General features: G+C 40.9%; 1 protein-coding gene and 1 pseudogene across 5 annotated transcripts in view; one reads left to right on the top strand and one right to left on the bottom strand.

The window, feature by feature from the left end:
• The first annotated feature begins 547 nt into the window (after positions 1 to 547).
• Positions 548 to 8,271, top strand: LOC106573304 (complement C1q tumor necrosis factor-related protein 4-like; annotated as a pseudogene).
• A 2,999-nt stretch (positions 8,272 to 11,270) lies between these two features.
• The window catches only part of LOC106573302 (bile acid receptor), a 24,676-nt gene continuing 18,497 nt past the window's right edge, over positions 11,271 to 17,449 (bottom strand). For 4 of the 5 annotated variants that reach the window (XM_014148237.2, XM_014148238.2, XM_014148240.2 and 1 more), the window contains 5 exons: positions 15,938 to 16,036; positions 15,524 to 15,623; positions 13,895 to 14,041; positions 12,338 to 12,451; positions 11,271 to 12,061 (listed from right to left, as the gene is read on the bottom strand). In XM_014148237.2, coding sequence (XP_014003712.1) covers positions 11,823 to 12,061; positions 12,338 to 12,451; positions 13,895 to 14,041; positions 15,524 to 15,623; positions 15,938 to 16,036 — 699 coding nt within the window. In that variant the 3' untranslated portion in view covers positions 11,271 to 11,822. The remainder of the gene's footprint in view (positions 12,062 to 12,337; positions 12,452 to 13,894; positions 14,042 to 15,523; positions 15,624 to 15,937; positions 16,037 to 17,449) is intronic. The other variant, XM_014148239.2, reaches the window with a different exon arrangement.

The following is a 17,449-nucleotide window of genomic DNA, read 5'->3' as shown; positions in this document are numbered from 1 at the left end:
TGAAATAGACATAGGTAGGCTTTGGACCCATCACACAGGCACACTGTCCCTTGATCAATTTCGAAATGTTAATAATTTCTTGGTAAGGGGGCAATCGAAAGGGCTATATGATTTTATTTTAATTTTCTAAATGTCTGGCCTACATGGGTTTCACAATTATTTTGTACATCTATTTCTGAGAGGCCTATGATATGAGCAATGCATTGTGCATGTGGTGCTCTATAATTTACAACCAACCAATCAATCAATCAAATATATTTATAAAGCCCTTTTTACATCAGCCCATGTCACAAAGTGCTTTACAGAAACCCAGCCTAAAACCCCAAACAGCAAGCAATGCAGATGTAGAAGGACTTGCTTTTGTTGCTTTTAAGGATTATAAACAGAACACAGTGAACTAGCTGTTCTGTTCCCTCATGAGACTAAACAAACCTGTGTATTTCCTCCCCTCAATGGTAAACTACCGGACCAGATCAGGATGCAGGGATCAGCATTGTACAATGGGACCCGTGGAGCTCCACCTCTTGGAGCTCCACGGGTCCCATTGAAAAGGCTGACTAGAGAGAAGGCTGACTAGAGAGAAGGTGACCAGCTGACTACAGGCATGCACACTCTGTACCAGCACATGAGAACAGGTAGGACCCACACTCTATAGAGATGTATTTCTCTGCCATAAGCTATCAGGTCAATTACAGACTGAAGATGTAGAGCTGAGAATTACATGTGTTCCAGTACAGAAATTATAAGATTTTGTGAGATGGCTTGTGAGAGGTAAGAGCTATGGGATTGTTGCTGTTGAAATCTGTAAGAATCCTAACTAAATCTGACCTCATTCAAATAATTTGAATTGTTATGATATTATTTTGATTGCCATATTTTAAAATGAGTGATTCCTCACGAAACCAGGACAAAAAAAAGACCATTATTTTGGGGATTGTTATGAAAATGAAACTATAGAATAGTCCTTTGGATGAAGGATTGTTGACATATATTTAACATTTGTATCTAAAAGCATAATTGAGAAAATATTTATCAAAGTTGCCATATTTATGACATTTTGGCCTTACCCAGGCCTCCTGTAAGACTCAATAATGTTTAATCTGTAGGTGCTACAAAGCAAAAATATGTGTGTCATATGAAGCTTTACCGCTTGCTTTGTAATATGACCTGTTTTTTGATTTCAATAATTGTACCTTTAGAAAGAAATGTCAAATATTTGTCAACAATCTTCCAAAGGACCATTTTATGGATTACATTTAGTGAGAATTGGTATTGGTATTTTTCTGTCCTGGTTTTGTGAGCTAAATGTTTCCATATCGTTAAATAGAAGAACAAAGTTTGACTTCTGGATTTTGAGTTTTACATTATGGCAGTTGATAAAAATTGCCTCTTTTGCCAACTCACTGTTTTGTTCTCTCAGCAGAGCTTTCAAATAGTTTAACACATTGAAACTCACATCTTTTATAACAGTGTTTAGGAATTAACATTACAAGCAACAGTGGTAGACATATGAAAATAACAATGTTAAAAATCTCTGGTTATAAGCCTGTAATTACTGATGTTAATGTACAGTATATTTTATTTACTAGGTGCCGGTTTTCTGCTCATTTAGTGCAAGAGCATCTGTACAGCATATGATTGGGATCTCTGGTATTTTGGGAGATTTTGTCATTTAAAGTAAAACATTTGATAAAAATGTTTTAGAAAAAAATTAAGGAAACTCATTTAAAAATATATTTATTCTGTGTTCATATCTTGAGTGAGATAGGTCTACTGTTTATATTCTTATACTCAGTTCCAACACATTTGATGAATGCTAATGGAATGTTTTAGAGCAGGTATTCCTGGGGCGGCAGGTAGCCTAGTGGTTAGAGCATTGGGCCAGTAACCAAAAGGTTGCTGGATTGAATCCCTGAGCTGATAAGGTACAAATTTGTTGTTCTGCCCTTGAACAAGCAGAACAAGTTGTTCTGCCCTGTTCCCCGGTAGGTCGTCATTGTAAATAACAATTTATTCTTAACTGACTTGCCTAGTTAAATAAATGTAAAAAATATATATAAATAAGTAATAAAACTTCCCAAACTCGAGTACGTGTACCCCCAGGGTTATGCACAATTCCATTGTGTATGCCAAATTAAAAAGTACAAAAATTATTCACATTTTCAAACAATCCATTTATATTCGGGTGAGGTTTTTTTCTCGCCTGAGTAGCCTCATTTCACTGCCAAAAATAAAATTAAACCATCTAGTGTTCAGCGAAATAACAACACAATGTCAAATACAGGTAGCCTAGTCAAGTAGTTAACATTCAATCACATTAACCGTTATTCTCTCGCGGGAATTCCACTAACGGTCCGTATGTAGCCAAACGTAGCTGCTGCTCATGTTGGTATCTGTACTGATGGCACAAAAGCCATGACAGGGAGACATAGTGGAGTGGTAACGCGTGTGCAATAAGTTGCTCCCGACACCACTTGGGTACACTGCAGCATCCACTCTTTTTTTAAATTGAGAGACGAGCTTAAAGTTTTCTTTACTGACCATAATTTTCACTTGGCTGACCGCTTGCATGATGATTTCTCACACGACTGGCCTATCTGGGTGATGTTTTTTCTCGCCTGAATTATCTGAATCTAGGATTACATGGACTATATTCAATGTGCAGGGCAAAATTGAGGCTATGATTAAGAAGTTGGAGCTCTTCTCTGTCTGCATTAACAAGGACAGCACACAGGACATTCCATCATTGTATGATTTTTTGTGTGTTAATGAACTCAAGCTTACCGACAATGTCAAATGTGATATAGCGAAGCACCTGAGTGAGTTGGGTGTGCAATTACGCAGGTACTTTCCCCGAAACGGATGACACAAACAACTGGATTCGTTATCCCTTTCATGCCCTGCCTCCAGTCCACTTACCGATATCTGAACAAGAGAGCTTCATCGAAATTGCAAGAAGCAGCTCTGTGAAAATTGAATTTAATCAGAAGCCACTGCCAGATTTCTGGATTGGGGTGCGCTCAGAGTATCCTGCCTTGGCAAATCACGCTGTTAAGACACTGATGCCCTTTGCAACCACGTACCTATGTGAGAGTGGATTCTCGGCCCTCACTAGCATGAAAACTAAATACAGGCACAGACTGTGTGTGGAAAATAATTTAAGACTGAGACTCTCTCCAATGCAACCCAACATTGCAGAGTTACGTGCATCCTTTCAAGCACACCCTTCTCATTAACCTGTGGTGAGCTATTCACAATTCTCGATGAACAAATAAGGTTTTATATGTAAGATGGTTAAATAAAGAGCAAAAGGATTGATTATTATTATATTATTATTTGTGCCCTGGTCCTATAAGAGCTCTTTGTCACTTCCCACGAGCCGGGTTGTGACAAAAACTCACACTCATTCTTATGTTTAATAAATGTATCGTATAGTGCGTGTGTGGCAGGCTTATAATGATGGCAAAAAAACAACATTTGAGAGTGCGCTGACCTTGGCGCTAGAGGGGGTACGCAGCTGGAGGTTGAATGTTTGTAGGGGTACGGGACTATAAAAAGTTTTGGAACCACTGTTTTAGAGGATGTCAAATGATCCATTAAACAGGCTTAATTCATGAGTGAAGCCATAACTTATTCAAGCTGGGATGGGAACTCCCCACACTTTCAACCTTGCACTATGAATTTACCAGAGCTCTATCCACAGGTTAGAAAGAACACAAAGAGAGAACATCAATTCATTATAGCAAGCTGGTGAAATACCTGCTTAGGACCTGAAATGACAACTCACTTCAAGATTTCAACAGTGCCTTTTATAACAGTCTAATCAGGATAAAAAAAAGATATACATGATATATCATATATAAATTATGTTTAACATAATGATAAAGTATTGATGCTTGTTCCCCAAATTGACCCCCAACCTATCCCTCCCATGGTCACACTGTGATCTTTCGTCGACCAATTGTCCACCGTGTCGAAGGGCTTCATAGAAGAAAATTAAAAAAATCCCTTCCCTGCTCCACCTTGCCCCCCTTCCAAATGTTCCATTGTCCGGGCACACAGGAACAGATGAACCAGGGTCTAATCTAGTACTTTTTCTCAGTGCACAGAGAGAACAGACAATACCAGCTGAATTAGAGGGGCTGTTGCTTCCACAGGGCATCTGATTTGAGGAGCGGGATTTGTCCTGACAGGGCTCAACCAGACTTCCTAACCCACTCATATAGTATTTCAACCAGCCCATCACACAATGACACATTGCACAATCTTAGCCCATAACACACATGTTGCTTGCATTGGCCCATATTCGATTCGGCCTGGTAACCTTTACTTTTTTAACATTGAAAAAATGAAACGAAAAATGTTTACATTGTACAGGTGTGAAATGCTGTGCAGTAAGGAAACTTTTTTGCCCAAAATCCTACAACCCTTAGAAAATCTATCTTTTCAAATGAGCAAAACTTTCTTCAAAAACAACCTACACAGTTCTATTTATACCCTGGCTGTTCTATTCTGTGTTTGCTTCAGACATCTTTTGTCATTGTAACAATGTAGCTTTGTTTATTTATTTTATTTACATAAAAACACAAATAAACAAAACTACATTGTTACATTGACAAAAGTTGTCTGAAGCAAACACAGAATAGAACAGCCAGGGTATAAATAGAACTGTGTAGGTTGTTTTTGAAGAAAGTGAGATATTTTTACTCTGTTGTTTATCTCTCCTAGTTGAGGTGGCACCATGTAGCAATCCCTGGCGCATGGCCTGTCTACTGGGCATTTTCAACTTCCTGGGGTCGGTCACACCCCTCCATGTGGCTCCCGTGATGACTGGCCTCCGCTCCGCCTTTTCAGCCACGCGGACCAATAGCATCCTGGGAGGCACTCAGAAGGCTGTGACCTTCAACAAGCTCCTTGTCAACACAGGGAGTGATTTCAACCCAGACACGGGCCACTTCCGCTGCAGAATCCCTGGGGCCTATTACTTGTCCTTCACGTTGGGGAAATATCCCAAGAAGATGTTGTCTGTCATACTGGTGAAGAATGGGCAGGAGGTGCAGGCTATAGCCTATGACGATTACAAAAAGAAAGGGAGGAAGGTCCAGAGTCAAAGTGTCATGATCAGCCTGAGGGCCATGGACACAGTGTGGCTGATGCTGCAGGACAGTCCTCAGTATGCTCTATACAGCAATGCTGGACCTTACATCACCTTCACCGGTTACCTGGTGTACCCCGACATCTCCGCCACTGGCTATCTCAATAACCACCTATCCCTGTCAGGGCAGCCCGACGCCAACTCCAACTGTCCCCCTCCTGGAGACCATAGGTACGGCTGGAGTGGTAGTGCTGAGGCCCCTGTGGAGCCTCGCTCTGCGTTCTCCGTGGCCAGGACATCCCCGGTCCTGGGGGAGAATGGTGGCGGGCACCAGGAGAAGGAGCCTCTGACCTTTGATGTGGAATACGTCAACATTGGAGGGCACTTTAACAAGACGTCGGGCCGCTTCACCTGCCGCTACCCTGGTGCCTACTACTTTGCCTTCACTGTGGGGAAGCACCCGCGCAGGGCAGTGTCAGTCAAGCTGATGACAGGCCACGGCGAGGTGCAGGCCATGGTGTTTGACGAGGATACGTCCAGGAGGAGGGAGATGCAGAGCCAGAGTTTGCTGCTGTCGCTGCATAGGGGGGACAACGTGTGGCTCTACAGCCAGCAGGACGAGCGCTACGCCGTCTACAGCAACCAGGGACGCTACACCACCTTCTCAGGCTTCCTGGTCTACCCAGACGCTTAGCCCACCACCACCACCAGCCAGGACCTGGACAGAACTCACTTCTGAGGGCTCGGAGTTCTTCAAAACACACTGGATCCTCCTTGAAATGTACATGGTGCTATGGTTACAAAATCTAATTTGTGAAAGTGTGAATGTCAGTGCTAAGTTACACTATGCTTCATAGGCTTTGTTTAGAACCGCTGTAGTCAGTTTCTGGGTGTGGATGGAACAACAACAGTAGCAACCACTTAACAACGGGGCAGAGATGTACATATATTATACACATCTTATACACAGATACACATTTGTTTGCCATTTATTGATTTCATAGTATTATATCATTCCACAAGATGGGGCTGGGAGTTCATTTTTTGGATACATCGACAAGCTTATGACATTATTACACATAATCATGTAATGTTTCTCTTTATTACCAAATTTTCGGTGGATAAGTGGGTAATTTTATGTTTTATTTTTGGCTGCGTTTAAACCAAAGTTATAGGTTATATGTTAGTATATGATGCTGGATCATTAGGATTCTTTGGATACCTCATGTTTTTTTTTCTCTCATTCACCAAAAACTATGGGTTACAATAAGTAGAGCTTTCCTATGTAATCTTTATATATACCGATTTGCTTAGGGACATAATTATTTATCCTTACTGAGCAGATGTTTTTGCAAAGACTCAGCAAAACAAACTCAGAAAACCATTTAATCATTTAACTTGTGTAGTGATTGCATTGAGTAGACTACTATGTAAATACTGCATAGTTTGCCTGAATGACTGTATGGAGTTAGATAACCTGAATGTGATGTAGTTATGAATGTTTGATCTATTCTGAATGCATAGTGAAAGAATATTCATTAAAGGAGAAGTTTGCCCAAAATCCAGAAACTCCCAAGTGTATTCCATACATTGACACTAGTTCAGTGGAGTTTGCCCTCTCCCCCTCTCTCTCCCTGTAGGTCACGTGACTCGTGGTTTTGATGGATGCAGGCCTCGCTCTGCTCTGTTGCCAGTGAATTCATGATTCACAAATCTGCGAAGTGTGGACAAATTCGTTGTTTTATTGAAGGCGTACGGCCGAATGAGCTATTTGTTTTGAGTCAGGAAATGTGTACTTCTCCACCTAAAACATTTGCAATTATTTTACATAATTATTTTATGTAGCCAACTGCCACATGTGCGCTCTCGGGGGGAATCCCTACTAAGTAGAAATTGCACTGTATGCCCTTATTGACAGATGCACTTTTTTGGCGCAGAAATGAAGACAACGTTACACATTAGTTATACAAAGTAAACAACAACCTACAAATATGTCTGACAACAAAAACTTGTGAGTGATGAAGAAAACTACTGGAGAGGTGCCCATGGTGTTGTCGAACCGAGTATTCGGCCGAAGAATTGAGGCAAATTGAGCTTCAGATGGCCGCTGCTGCTTTAGCCATCGAAGCCGCAGCAGTAGCTGGACCACAGCCCCAACCATCCTCAGGATCATCACGGACTGACTGGTGGTGTAATTGTGGCAATTGCGCTCCAATGCTGCGAATGAGGAATGTTTGTGCTGCAGATCATTTGAATATGTAACTACAATTCTTATAGAAATGGAGGAACATAATTATGATAAAAAGCAGTTAGTTTGCTTTTGAGACCACAGGGATATTGCTGCCCAGATTAACTCTGGTGTCCTGGAAACATTTATCCATATTCCAAAAACGAATTGGAGACGCACCACTGTTCCAGATGGGACAAATGGACAGTTACCTAATGAGTAAGAAGCCAAACTTTACTTTACTGAATGATCGCTTCTCTTAAACCTTTATGAATGGGGATATTAGTGGGTTTTATGTTTTGACATTAGCTCAAAACACCATATAGCCTATGTTTATATATCACAGTGTTTTTTTGGATATTCTGTTCTGCAATATAAGGTGACACAATGTCTATTGTCCACCCCCGTCATAAATACATAAGGCACATATGCTATCCTGTGGAGCACCTAGGCCTATACTGTATGTCTACATTATATGGTACAATGCTAATAACACAATAAGAACACCTTGAACTTCAAGAATCAGGCTGGCAAAGGAGCAGAGCAGGCCTGCATCCAGCAATGCCACGTGACCATTTTTTTCAGTACAGCACTACATTTGTTTATCCCATGTGTAACTCTGTTGTCGTTTTTGTCCCACTGCTTTGCTTTATCTTGGCCAGGTCGCAGCTTTAAATGAGAACTTCTCAACTGGCCTACCTGGTTAAATAAAGGTGAAATAAAATAAAAAATAAAAAGGGAGAGAGAGGAGGGAGAGGGCAAACCCCACTGATCTATTTTCAATGTATGGAATCACTTGGGAGATTCTGGATTTGGGTAAACTTATCCTTTAAGGAGCAGTTCCATGATTCAAAACTCATCCATGGGATCCAAAAAGTCATGGCTGAAACCGATCAATGTATGATTGAAACTTCTCTTGTATAAGAAATAAAACATGTACAGTCATGTTATTCAATATTTGTATTGTTCTACCTCCCACACAGTACATTGAGCAGAAAACACCCTATTAAAGGCCAACTTGCGAGATTCTCAGAAACGTGACATTTTAACCCAGTGTCAGTGAGTCACAAACATATGTTCTATAAGAGCGTATCATTGTTGATCCTATCGATCCTAAGTAGTTGACTTCATATACAGTTTGTTCAATTTGAGCAGGCACTCCTTGAAGGCTCATAGACTTTAGCAAAGCACTTTCTAACTTTGCTTGACATACAGCTAATGCTTGTTCTGAATTCAGCTAGCAGTACTTACTTTGTCCTCTTCATCCCAGGTGTGGTCATAAGGCTGCAACAAGAAGGCTCAGGAAAATAAATTATAACAAATACTATATATTTGGAGTAGAGGTCTTATTGGATCCCAAAATTGAGATCCGAACAGAATTGGATCCGTTAAATTCCTGAACATTTCTGGTCGTTTTAAAAATATATATACAGTACCAGTCAAAGGTTTGGACACACCTACTCATTCCAGTATTTTTCTTTTTAAAATATTTTCTACATTGTAGAATAATAGTGAAGACATCAAAACTATAAAATAACACATATGGAATCATGTAGTAACCAAAAAAGGGTTAAATAAATCAAAATAAATTTGAGATTTGAGATTCTTCAAAGTACCCACTCTTTGCCTTGATGACAGCTTTGCACACTCTTGGCATTTTCTCAACCAGCTTCATGAGGTAGTCACCTGGAATGCATTTCAATTAACAGGTGTGCCTTGTGAAAAGTTGATTTGTGGAATTTCTTTCCTTCTTAATGCGTTTGAGCCGATCATTTGTGACCCGTTTCAGGCGTATGTCGCGGGTCACTACTTCACAGGAGAGCCGTTTGAACGTAATCCATTTTGTGGTTCCCACCATGAAGCATGGAGGAGGAGGTGTGATGGTGTATGGGTACATTGCTGGTGACACTGTCTGTGATTTATTTAGAATTCAAGGCACACTTAACCAGCATGGCTACCACAGCATTCTGCAGCAATACGGCATCCTATCTGGTTTGCGCTTAGTGGGATAATAACCCAAAACACACCTCCAGGCTGCGTAAAGGCTATTTGACCAAGAAGGAGAGTGATGGAGTGCTGCATCAGATGACCTGGCCTCCACAATCACCCGACCTCAAACCAATTGAGATGGTTTGGGATGAGTTGGACAGCAGAGTGAATGAAAAGCAGCCAACAAGTGCTCAGCATATGTGGGAACTCCTTCAAGCTGGTTGAGAGAATCAAGGCAAAGGGTGGCTACTTTGAAGAATCTCAAATATAAAATATATTTTGATTTGTTTAACACTTTTTTGGTCACTACATTTGTCCATTTGTTCATAGTTTTGTGTCTTCACTATTATTCTACAATGTAGAAAATAGTAAAAAACCCTTGAATGAGTAGATGTGTCTACATTTTTGACTAGTACTGTGATAATTACGTTGTTTGCTCTATTATTGCAAGAATGGGGATGGCTGCCGTTTTACGGGCTCCTAACCAATTTTGTGTGTTTTTATGCATTGTTTATAACTTATTTTCTGCATAATGTTGATGCTACCGTCTCTTATGACCGAAAAGAGCTTCTAGATATCAGAACAGCGATTACTCACCTCGAACTGGATGAAAATATTTTTTCTTTAATGAGTCTGACGCAAAGGATATAATGTTGCTCCCAGACAAGGCCCAAATCCTATCCGCATGAAGAAAAGAGCGAGTCGAGAGTTTCAAGTTCCTTGGTGTCTACATCACCAACAAACTTTCATGTTTGATGTTGAACTGTTTTATATACACTGAACAAAAATATAAATGCAACATTCAACAATTTCAAAGTTTACTGAGTTACAGTTCAAATAAGGAAATCAGTCAATTGAAATACATTCACCCTAATCTATGGATTTCACATGACTGGGAATACAGATATGCATCTGTTGGTCACAGATACCTTTTTAAAAAAGGTAGGAGCGTGGATCAGAAAACCAGTCAGTATCGGGTGTGACCACCATTTGTCTCATGCTGCTTGACTTGTAGAGTTGATCAGGCTGCTGATTGTGGCCTGTGGAATGTTGTTCCACTCTTCTTCAATGGCTGTGCGAAGTTTGGATATTGGCGGGAACTGGAACGTGCTGTCGCCCAAAGCATCCCAAACGGGCTGAATGGGTGACATTGTCTGGTGAGTATGCAGGCCAAGGAAGAACTTGGACATTTTCAGCTTCCAGGAATTTTGTACACATCCTTGCGACATGGGGCTGTGCATTATGATGCTGAAACATGAGGCGATGGCATGACAATGGGCCTCAGGATCTCGCCACAGTATATCTGTGCATTCAAATGGAAATCGATAAAATGCAATTGTATTCGTTGTCTGTAGCTTATACCTGTCCATACCATAACCCCACCACCACGGAGCACTCTGTTTACAACGTTGATATCAGCAAACCGCTCGCCCACACGAAGCCATACATGCTTTCTGCCATCTGGTGAGGACGACGAGCACGCAGATGAGCTTCCCTGAGACGGTTTCTGACCATTTGTGTAGAAATTCTTCAGTTGTGCAAACCCACAGTTTCATCATATGTCCGGGTGACTGCTCTCAGATGATCCCACAGCTGAAGCAGCCAGATGTGGAGGCCCTGGGTTGGCGTGGTTACACGTGGCCTGTGGTTGTAAGGCTGGTTGGACGTACTGCCAAATTCCCTAAAATGACATTGGAGGCGGCTTATTGTAAAGAAATTAACATTCAACTATCTGGCAACAGCTCTGGTGGACATTACTGCAGTCAGCATGCCAATTGCACGCTCCCTCAAATCTTGAGACATCCGTGGCATTGTGTTTTATGACAAAACTGCACATTTTACTGTGGCCTTTTATTGTCCAAGCACAGGGTTCTTGGCACAGGAGAAATACTCAATAACAAGGATGTAAGCAAATTTGTTCACAAAGTTTGAAAGAAATACGTTTTTTTTGTGCGTATGGAACATTTCTGGGATCTTTTATTTCAGTTTATGAAACATGGGACCAACACTTTGCATGTTGCATTTATATTTTTATTCAGTATATTTATAAACCACGAGAGATATGTCAAACTGATCCAGTCCAAACTCCTGTGCCCGAACAATATCATGGCTACAAGTATATTAGTCAAAAGATGATTTGCCAATACTAGGGATGTTATCAGATTACTTTCTCCAAAATCTGGCATACTTGACAATGTAAGTCCATTATCCCGTTGGGAGATCTTTTCTTTAAATAATGTCTCCAAGTTTCTTTGGTCTGCAACGGGGGACACCTGAGCAAAGCTTACACAATATCAATTTCCAACATCTGAAAGCGGTGTCATGTCTTATTGCATCGTAGTCAGAACTTCTGAAATGGTCCGATGTTCAGCTTTCGAAATGGTTGCAGCTTCTGAAATGGTCATAAGGTCAGTTTCTGAAATGGTTGCCATTTCTGAAGTGGTCTGAGGAGTCAGGTTGTAATGTTTGTTGTCCTCTCCTCTATTCATCCATCCAGCCTCTATGTATCATTCACTGTACGTCCCAGATCTCACAGAGGAGGGGGGTGAACTTGTGGTCGCTCATGCGCCAAGAGGTAAGCATCTCGGCGTGGTGGTGATTGAGGGTTCGCAGTTCGGTCAGCCGTCCCAGGAGACGGGCAAAGTGCTGGGGCTCCAGCGGGTGCTGCATTGCACAGAACCTCCTGAGCACCTCCAGCATAGGCTCCTGCAGCCTCTCCACTGCCTGCTGGTCTTTCAGGTATGGCCGGTCTGTAGAGGATAATAAATTAAAGGGGAAGTTCCGTATTTTACAACCTAATGACAGATGGTTTTTCACCCTGAAGGTAGTCTATAGGCGAGGAGAAACTGTATTCCATGGTTCAGTTTACAAACTTCAGATAACTTTAGCCACCACTAGCTAAAAATGATTAATATGGGCATGCGGCACCTCAACTTTAAGTAACATCAAACCAAAGAATTGAGTTTATTTTAGTTGATTTGACCATTACATTTTAACTTGTGACACATGCCCAGCGGGCAGCTCACCTGGTGACAGGATGGTAATGGCGGTGAGAAGGGCATGTTCTTCCTGCATCATCTGGAGTTCCCCGATGCTTTTGTAGAAGTTGAACATGGGTGTAATAAACGCCTCTGATATTCCTGGAAAAGATGTGGAGATGCGTGTTCAATGCACAACCATTGGATGGCAGTATTTTCCATAGATGGCAGTATAGTCCATATATCACTGAGGGGAATGGGTTAAAACAGGTACAAAGGTGTAAGCATAGATGATATACTGATACTTAGTATAATTCCCATACAGTCCCACTATAATGAGCTAAAAGATGTGATATAAGATTTGAGGTAACATACTATTGGCGGATACCTTTTACAGATTTCAATTTTAAAAATCCGGAGAGCAGAACTACCCCCACCTCCACTACCACCAAAACAATTCACCCCCTCCAGTCAGCTACACCACAGAGCCATAAGCTTTCAGAAATGCCAGGAGCGCACAAAGAGGGAGAGAGGGGGACAGTAGGGCTCTCGATGTTTAGATAAAGAACAATAGCCTCTTTAGACACCATATCTCTCTTTTCCCCTCAGACTGGCCTTTCGCTTGAATATCTCTCCACCAATCCATTCACTCTGGAGAGGTGCCAAGAGACGGCGTGACGCACTTATAGCGGCCATCTATACCACTCTGCAATCAACTGTCCAACCAGGGATGTCAAAATGACAGCTACATGTTGGCCTACTGTGTAAAACACATTTTGGTTATCACTATAGCAACAGCCTCCAGGAACAGTAAAAACACAATGTTTACATCTTACAGTTAAATGTCAAAATGAGGAAAAGGAATGAAACAATATGCATATGACAGAAATATGCTAGACTTTGGAAATCAAGATAGCCAGACTGCTGCACTCTTTAAAAAATTATATGAAAGTAAGTTTCATGAATAAAGATCAGTTTAGTCAGGGAGGAGTAGGAAGATGCTAATTTCCCAGAGAAAAAGATGGGCTTCTCTACACTCTTAGAAAAAGGGTTCCAAAAGGGTTCTTCAGCTGTCCCCATAGGAGAACCCCATTTGGCTCCAGATAGAACCCTTTCGGGTTCCTTGTAGAACCCTCTGTGGAAAGGATTCTACATGAAACCCAAAAGGGTTCTACTTGGAACCTAAAAGGGTTCTTCAAAGGGTTTATCTATGGGGACAGCCGAAGAACCCCTTTAGGTTCTAGATAGCACCTTTTGGTACACTGCTAGTCTGCCAGCATCCTCGTCAGATAGATCATCAGATAGAGCAGGACCCATCCATTATTCATACCAGACCTGCATGGCTGCCTGCAGACAGATCTAATCTACAGTACAGTATGGCCATGGGAGTGGTGTGTGGTGAATGAGAGGGCCGGAGGCCCTCACAAGGTGATGAATCAGAGAGGAACTGTACATGTTCATACAACCACGGATTGTGGTTAAAAAAAACTACTTCATGATAATAGTGATGATAACCACCATTTAGTTCTAGTAACAGTATGTGTGTATTGGAATATGATCATAGTATTTTCCCTTTAATGCTCCAGATTCCCAGTATGAACGTACCACTCTTGCGTATCCTGTCCTCCAGCACCTCTGTGTGTCCATGGGGTAGCTTCCTGGTAAACACCTGTGCTGAGCGCAAGAACATGGCCTCCACTGCCGAGCCCTTTAACAGAGCTATCTGATCCTCATGGTCCAGGGCCGAGAAACCTGTCAGGGCCGTACCCACGCACACACACAAGCATGCAAACATAGTCAGGAGAGGCTATTGCAGGGAGGAAGGGAAGGATGGGTGGTTTGTGAGAAATAAAAAATTATGAAACAGAAAACATCCTGCTAGTAAATTAGCTAGGCTAAATAAAGTCACTCAGTAGACGCCTCAATAGAAAGAGATTTAGTTAAGGAAGACTTATCTTTCCATTTCAATGCAGTGTAACAGAGGTGGTTTGGTGAACTATGTTTCTGTGATGAGTAACCTTGCCTGAGACCTGAAGACTTGTGTTAGCTTAATGAGTTAATGCCTAGACCTTTGTTCAGTGGACGAACACAGTCTTGTGTCACTGTAATGACCCGGGTCAATACCCGCTCTGACTTATGATATTAAGTCAAACAAGTTAATTGTTGTTATCATGTTGCTATTGTGCTGGAAATGTTTTATGTTTAATAATAATAACTAATAATAACTAATTTCTGTGTTCAATTCACGTGCTTTTCCAATAACTGTTTTCTGTGTTCATGCAAGTGACTGACTGAACGAATCCTCACTATCAGTAGCTGCAGTTTGGCAGAACGCCCAGACAGTTCACCCTTTGTTTTGAGAACGAAATATCTCAGTTTCAAGGTCTCAGCTTAGAGAGAAGAAGCCTCGTGATGTATTGGTCTGTTACATGTTATGAACCAGTATTAGTCAGTCACATGAATTAATAAACCAATTAGGCACATTTGGGCAGTCTTGATACAACATTTTGAACAGAAATGCAATGGTTCATTGGATCAGTCTAAATCTTTGCACATACACTGCTACCATCTAGTGGCCAAAATCTAAATTGTGCCTGGGCTGGCATAATACATTATGACCTTTCTCTTGCATTTCAAAGATGATGGTACAAAAAAAAAAAAAAAACATGTTTTTTTTCTTTGTATTATCTTTTACCAGATCTGATGTGTTATAGTCGCTTACATCAATTTAACATTTCCATAAACTTGAAAGTGTTTCCTTTCAAATGGTATCAAGAATGCGTATCCTTGCTTCGGGTCCTGAGCTACAGGCAGTTAGATTTGGGTATGTCATTTTAGGGGAAGAGGTTTACAAAACTGTAATGATTAATTAATTATACTAAATCATGAAAATATAACTTGTCTGCGTATCGCCGTATATAAGACAACTGCTGGGACTTCCCCAGCAGAGCTCCTGATTGACATGTGTACTATGGTGCTTTGAGTTGGTTGGAACCTCTCCAATGCGCTGATAATAAAGGATGATTAATTTAAGATTGACTGAGTGTCCCTGGTGGTAATTTCCACGACATGGTGGTGAATTAACACGACACTATGATGGTGCCAAGGAACTGATTAGACTATTAGTATGGAGTACAAAAGGCCAATGGTTGACTGATAATTAATAGGAGTATCCTATATTGTACTTCTTTCAAGAGAAAAGGTTGGAATGACCATTGTCATAGAAGTCCAGACCTGGAATGTTTTTGGTAAACTCCACCAGCACTTGAACATGACTGGTGGCCATCTCTGTCAAAAGGAGGAAGTTCTCGTCTGCATTGAAATGCTCCTGTAGCTGGAGAAACAACAAGGGGACACAAAAGAGAATTACAGAATGTGTGTGAAGTTTTATGACACTGCTGGCTGATAAGGAGAGTTATGCAACTGCATCTAAGTTATGAGGGAGAGAACAGTCTGACTTCTACTGGGATAGAGAGCATGTGGTATAAGTCATTGCTGGAGTCTTACTTGGAAATCATCTACTCTGGGATATGTTACAAGGGTCTCTTATGGTGTCTTCCATGATCTACGAATAAGTCTGAGTTGTAAAGCATACACGATGGCTTGCTGAAAGACACATTTGCTAGAATTGTAGGAGATATCAAATACCAGTTTTTTGGCCATGTCTTGAGGGATTCGATGTTTCTGGTAAGCTTCTACGATGAAGCTCAAAATAGCCTGCTGCTCTTGACTGAGCTCAATCTTCTCCTGAAAGAAAACCATTAGCAATCAGTTTTAAATTATATTCTGTATGACACTAAGGCTATTTATGAGTCATACTTTTAAAGTGTCAGTCTTAGCTGTGAGTGATACAATCTGTTGGTGGCAACAGGGCTTTAGAAATGTAGAAATATTCATAGTTAATTTTAACACTGGGCTGTCATTATCATGCAATTCCCATATCCAGTAATCAGTATAGGGCATTTAAAATCAAGTTGTATTTGTCACCCGTTGTATTCGGCGCATGTGTAGACTTTACCATTAAATGCTTGCTTACGAGCCCATCCCAATTATGCAGTTACATTTTTTTTTTTATAGTAACACAAGAGGAATAAAATACACAATAATTAAGCTACAGTATATACAGAGAGTACCAGATCAATGTGCAGGGGTAAGAGGTATTTGAGGTAGATACAGAGTAGCAGCAGCATATGATGAGTGTGAAATTGTGTGTGAATGTGTGTGCATGTGTCGGTATGTGTCACATCCTGACCAGTAAAGGGGTTATTTGTTCTTTGGTCAGGACGTGGCAGGGGGTATTTGTTTTATGTGGTTTAGGGTGTGTTTGTGTATGTGTTCATGTAGAGGGGGTATTTGGTTTATATGGTTCGGGGTGGTTGTGTATGTAGAGGGGTATTTGATTTATTAGTCCAGGGTTTTGGTTATTGTTCTATGTTAGTTTATTTCTATGCTCAGTCTAGTCGTTTGTATTCTATGTTTAGCTAATTGGTGTTGGGGCCTTCAGTTGGAGGCAGCTGTCTATCATTGCCTCTGATTGAAGGTCCTATAAATAGGAATGTGTTTGTTTTGGGAATTGTGGGAGATTGTTTCTGTGCATAGCTTCATGCCTTACAGGACTGTTAATCGTTGTTGTGTTTTTGTATATGTTTTGGTTTTCCTTCTTTGTCCTAAATAAAAGATGATGAGTGTACATAGTCCCGCTGCGTTTTGGTCTACACCCTACGACACCCGTGACAGTATGTGTGTGCGTTATGTGCATGTGAATGTGTGTGGGTTTTGTGTGAGTGTGTCAGTGTAGTGTGTGAGTGTGTATATAGTGTGTTTATATAGTCTTGTGAGTGTGCAAGATAGTGTCAAATCCAATCAAATGTTATTGGTCACATACACATATTTAGCAGATGTTATGGCAGGTGTAGCAAAATGCTTGTGTTCCAAGCTCCAAATCTAAAAGTAAAAGAATGGAATTAAGAAATCTATAAATATTAGGACGAGCAATGTCGGAGTGGCATTGACTAAAGTACAGTAGAATACAGTATATACATATTAAATGAGTAAAACAGTATGTAAACATTATTAAAGTGACAAGTGTTCCATTATTAAAGTGACCAGTGATTCTTTGTCTATGTACATAAGGCAGCAGTCTCTAATTTGCAAGGTTGA

The sequence above is a fragment of the Salmo salar genome, chromosome ssa16 (assembly GCF_905237065.1).
Source record: "Salmo salar chromosome ssa16, Ssal_v3.1, whole genome shotgun sequence".
Lineage (NCBI taxonomy): Eukaryota > Metazoa > Chordata > Actinopteri > Salmoniformes > Salmonidae > Salmo > Salmo salar.
This window is presented reverse-complemented; position numbering and strand designations above follow the sequence as displayed.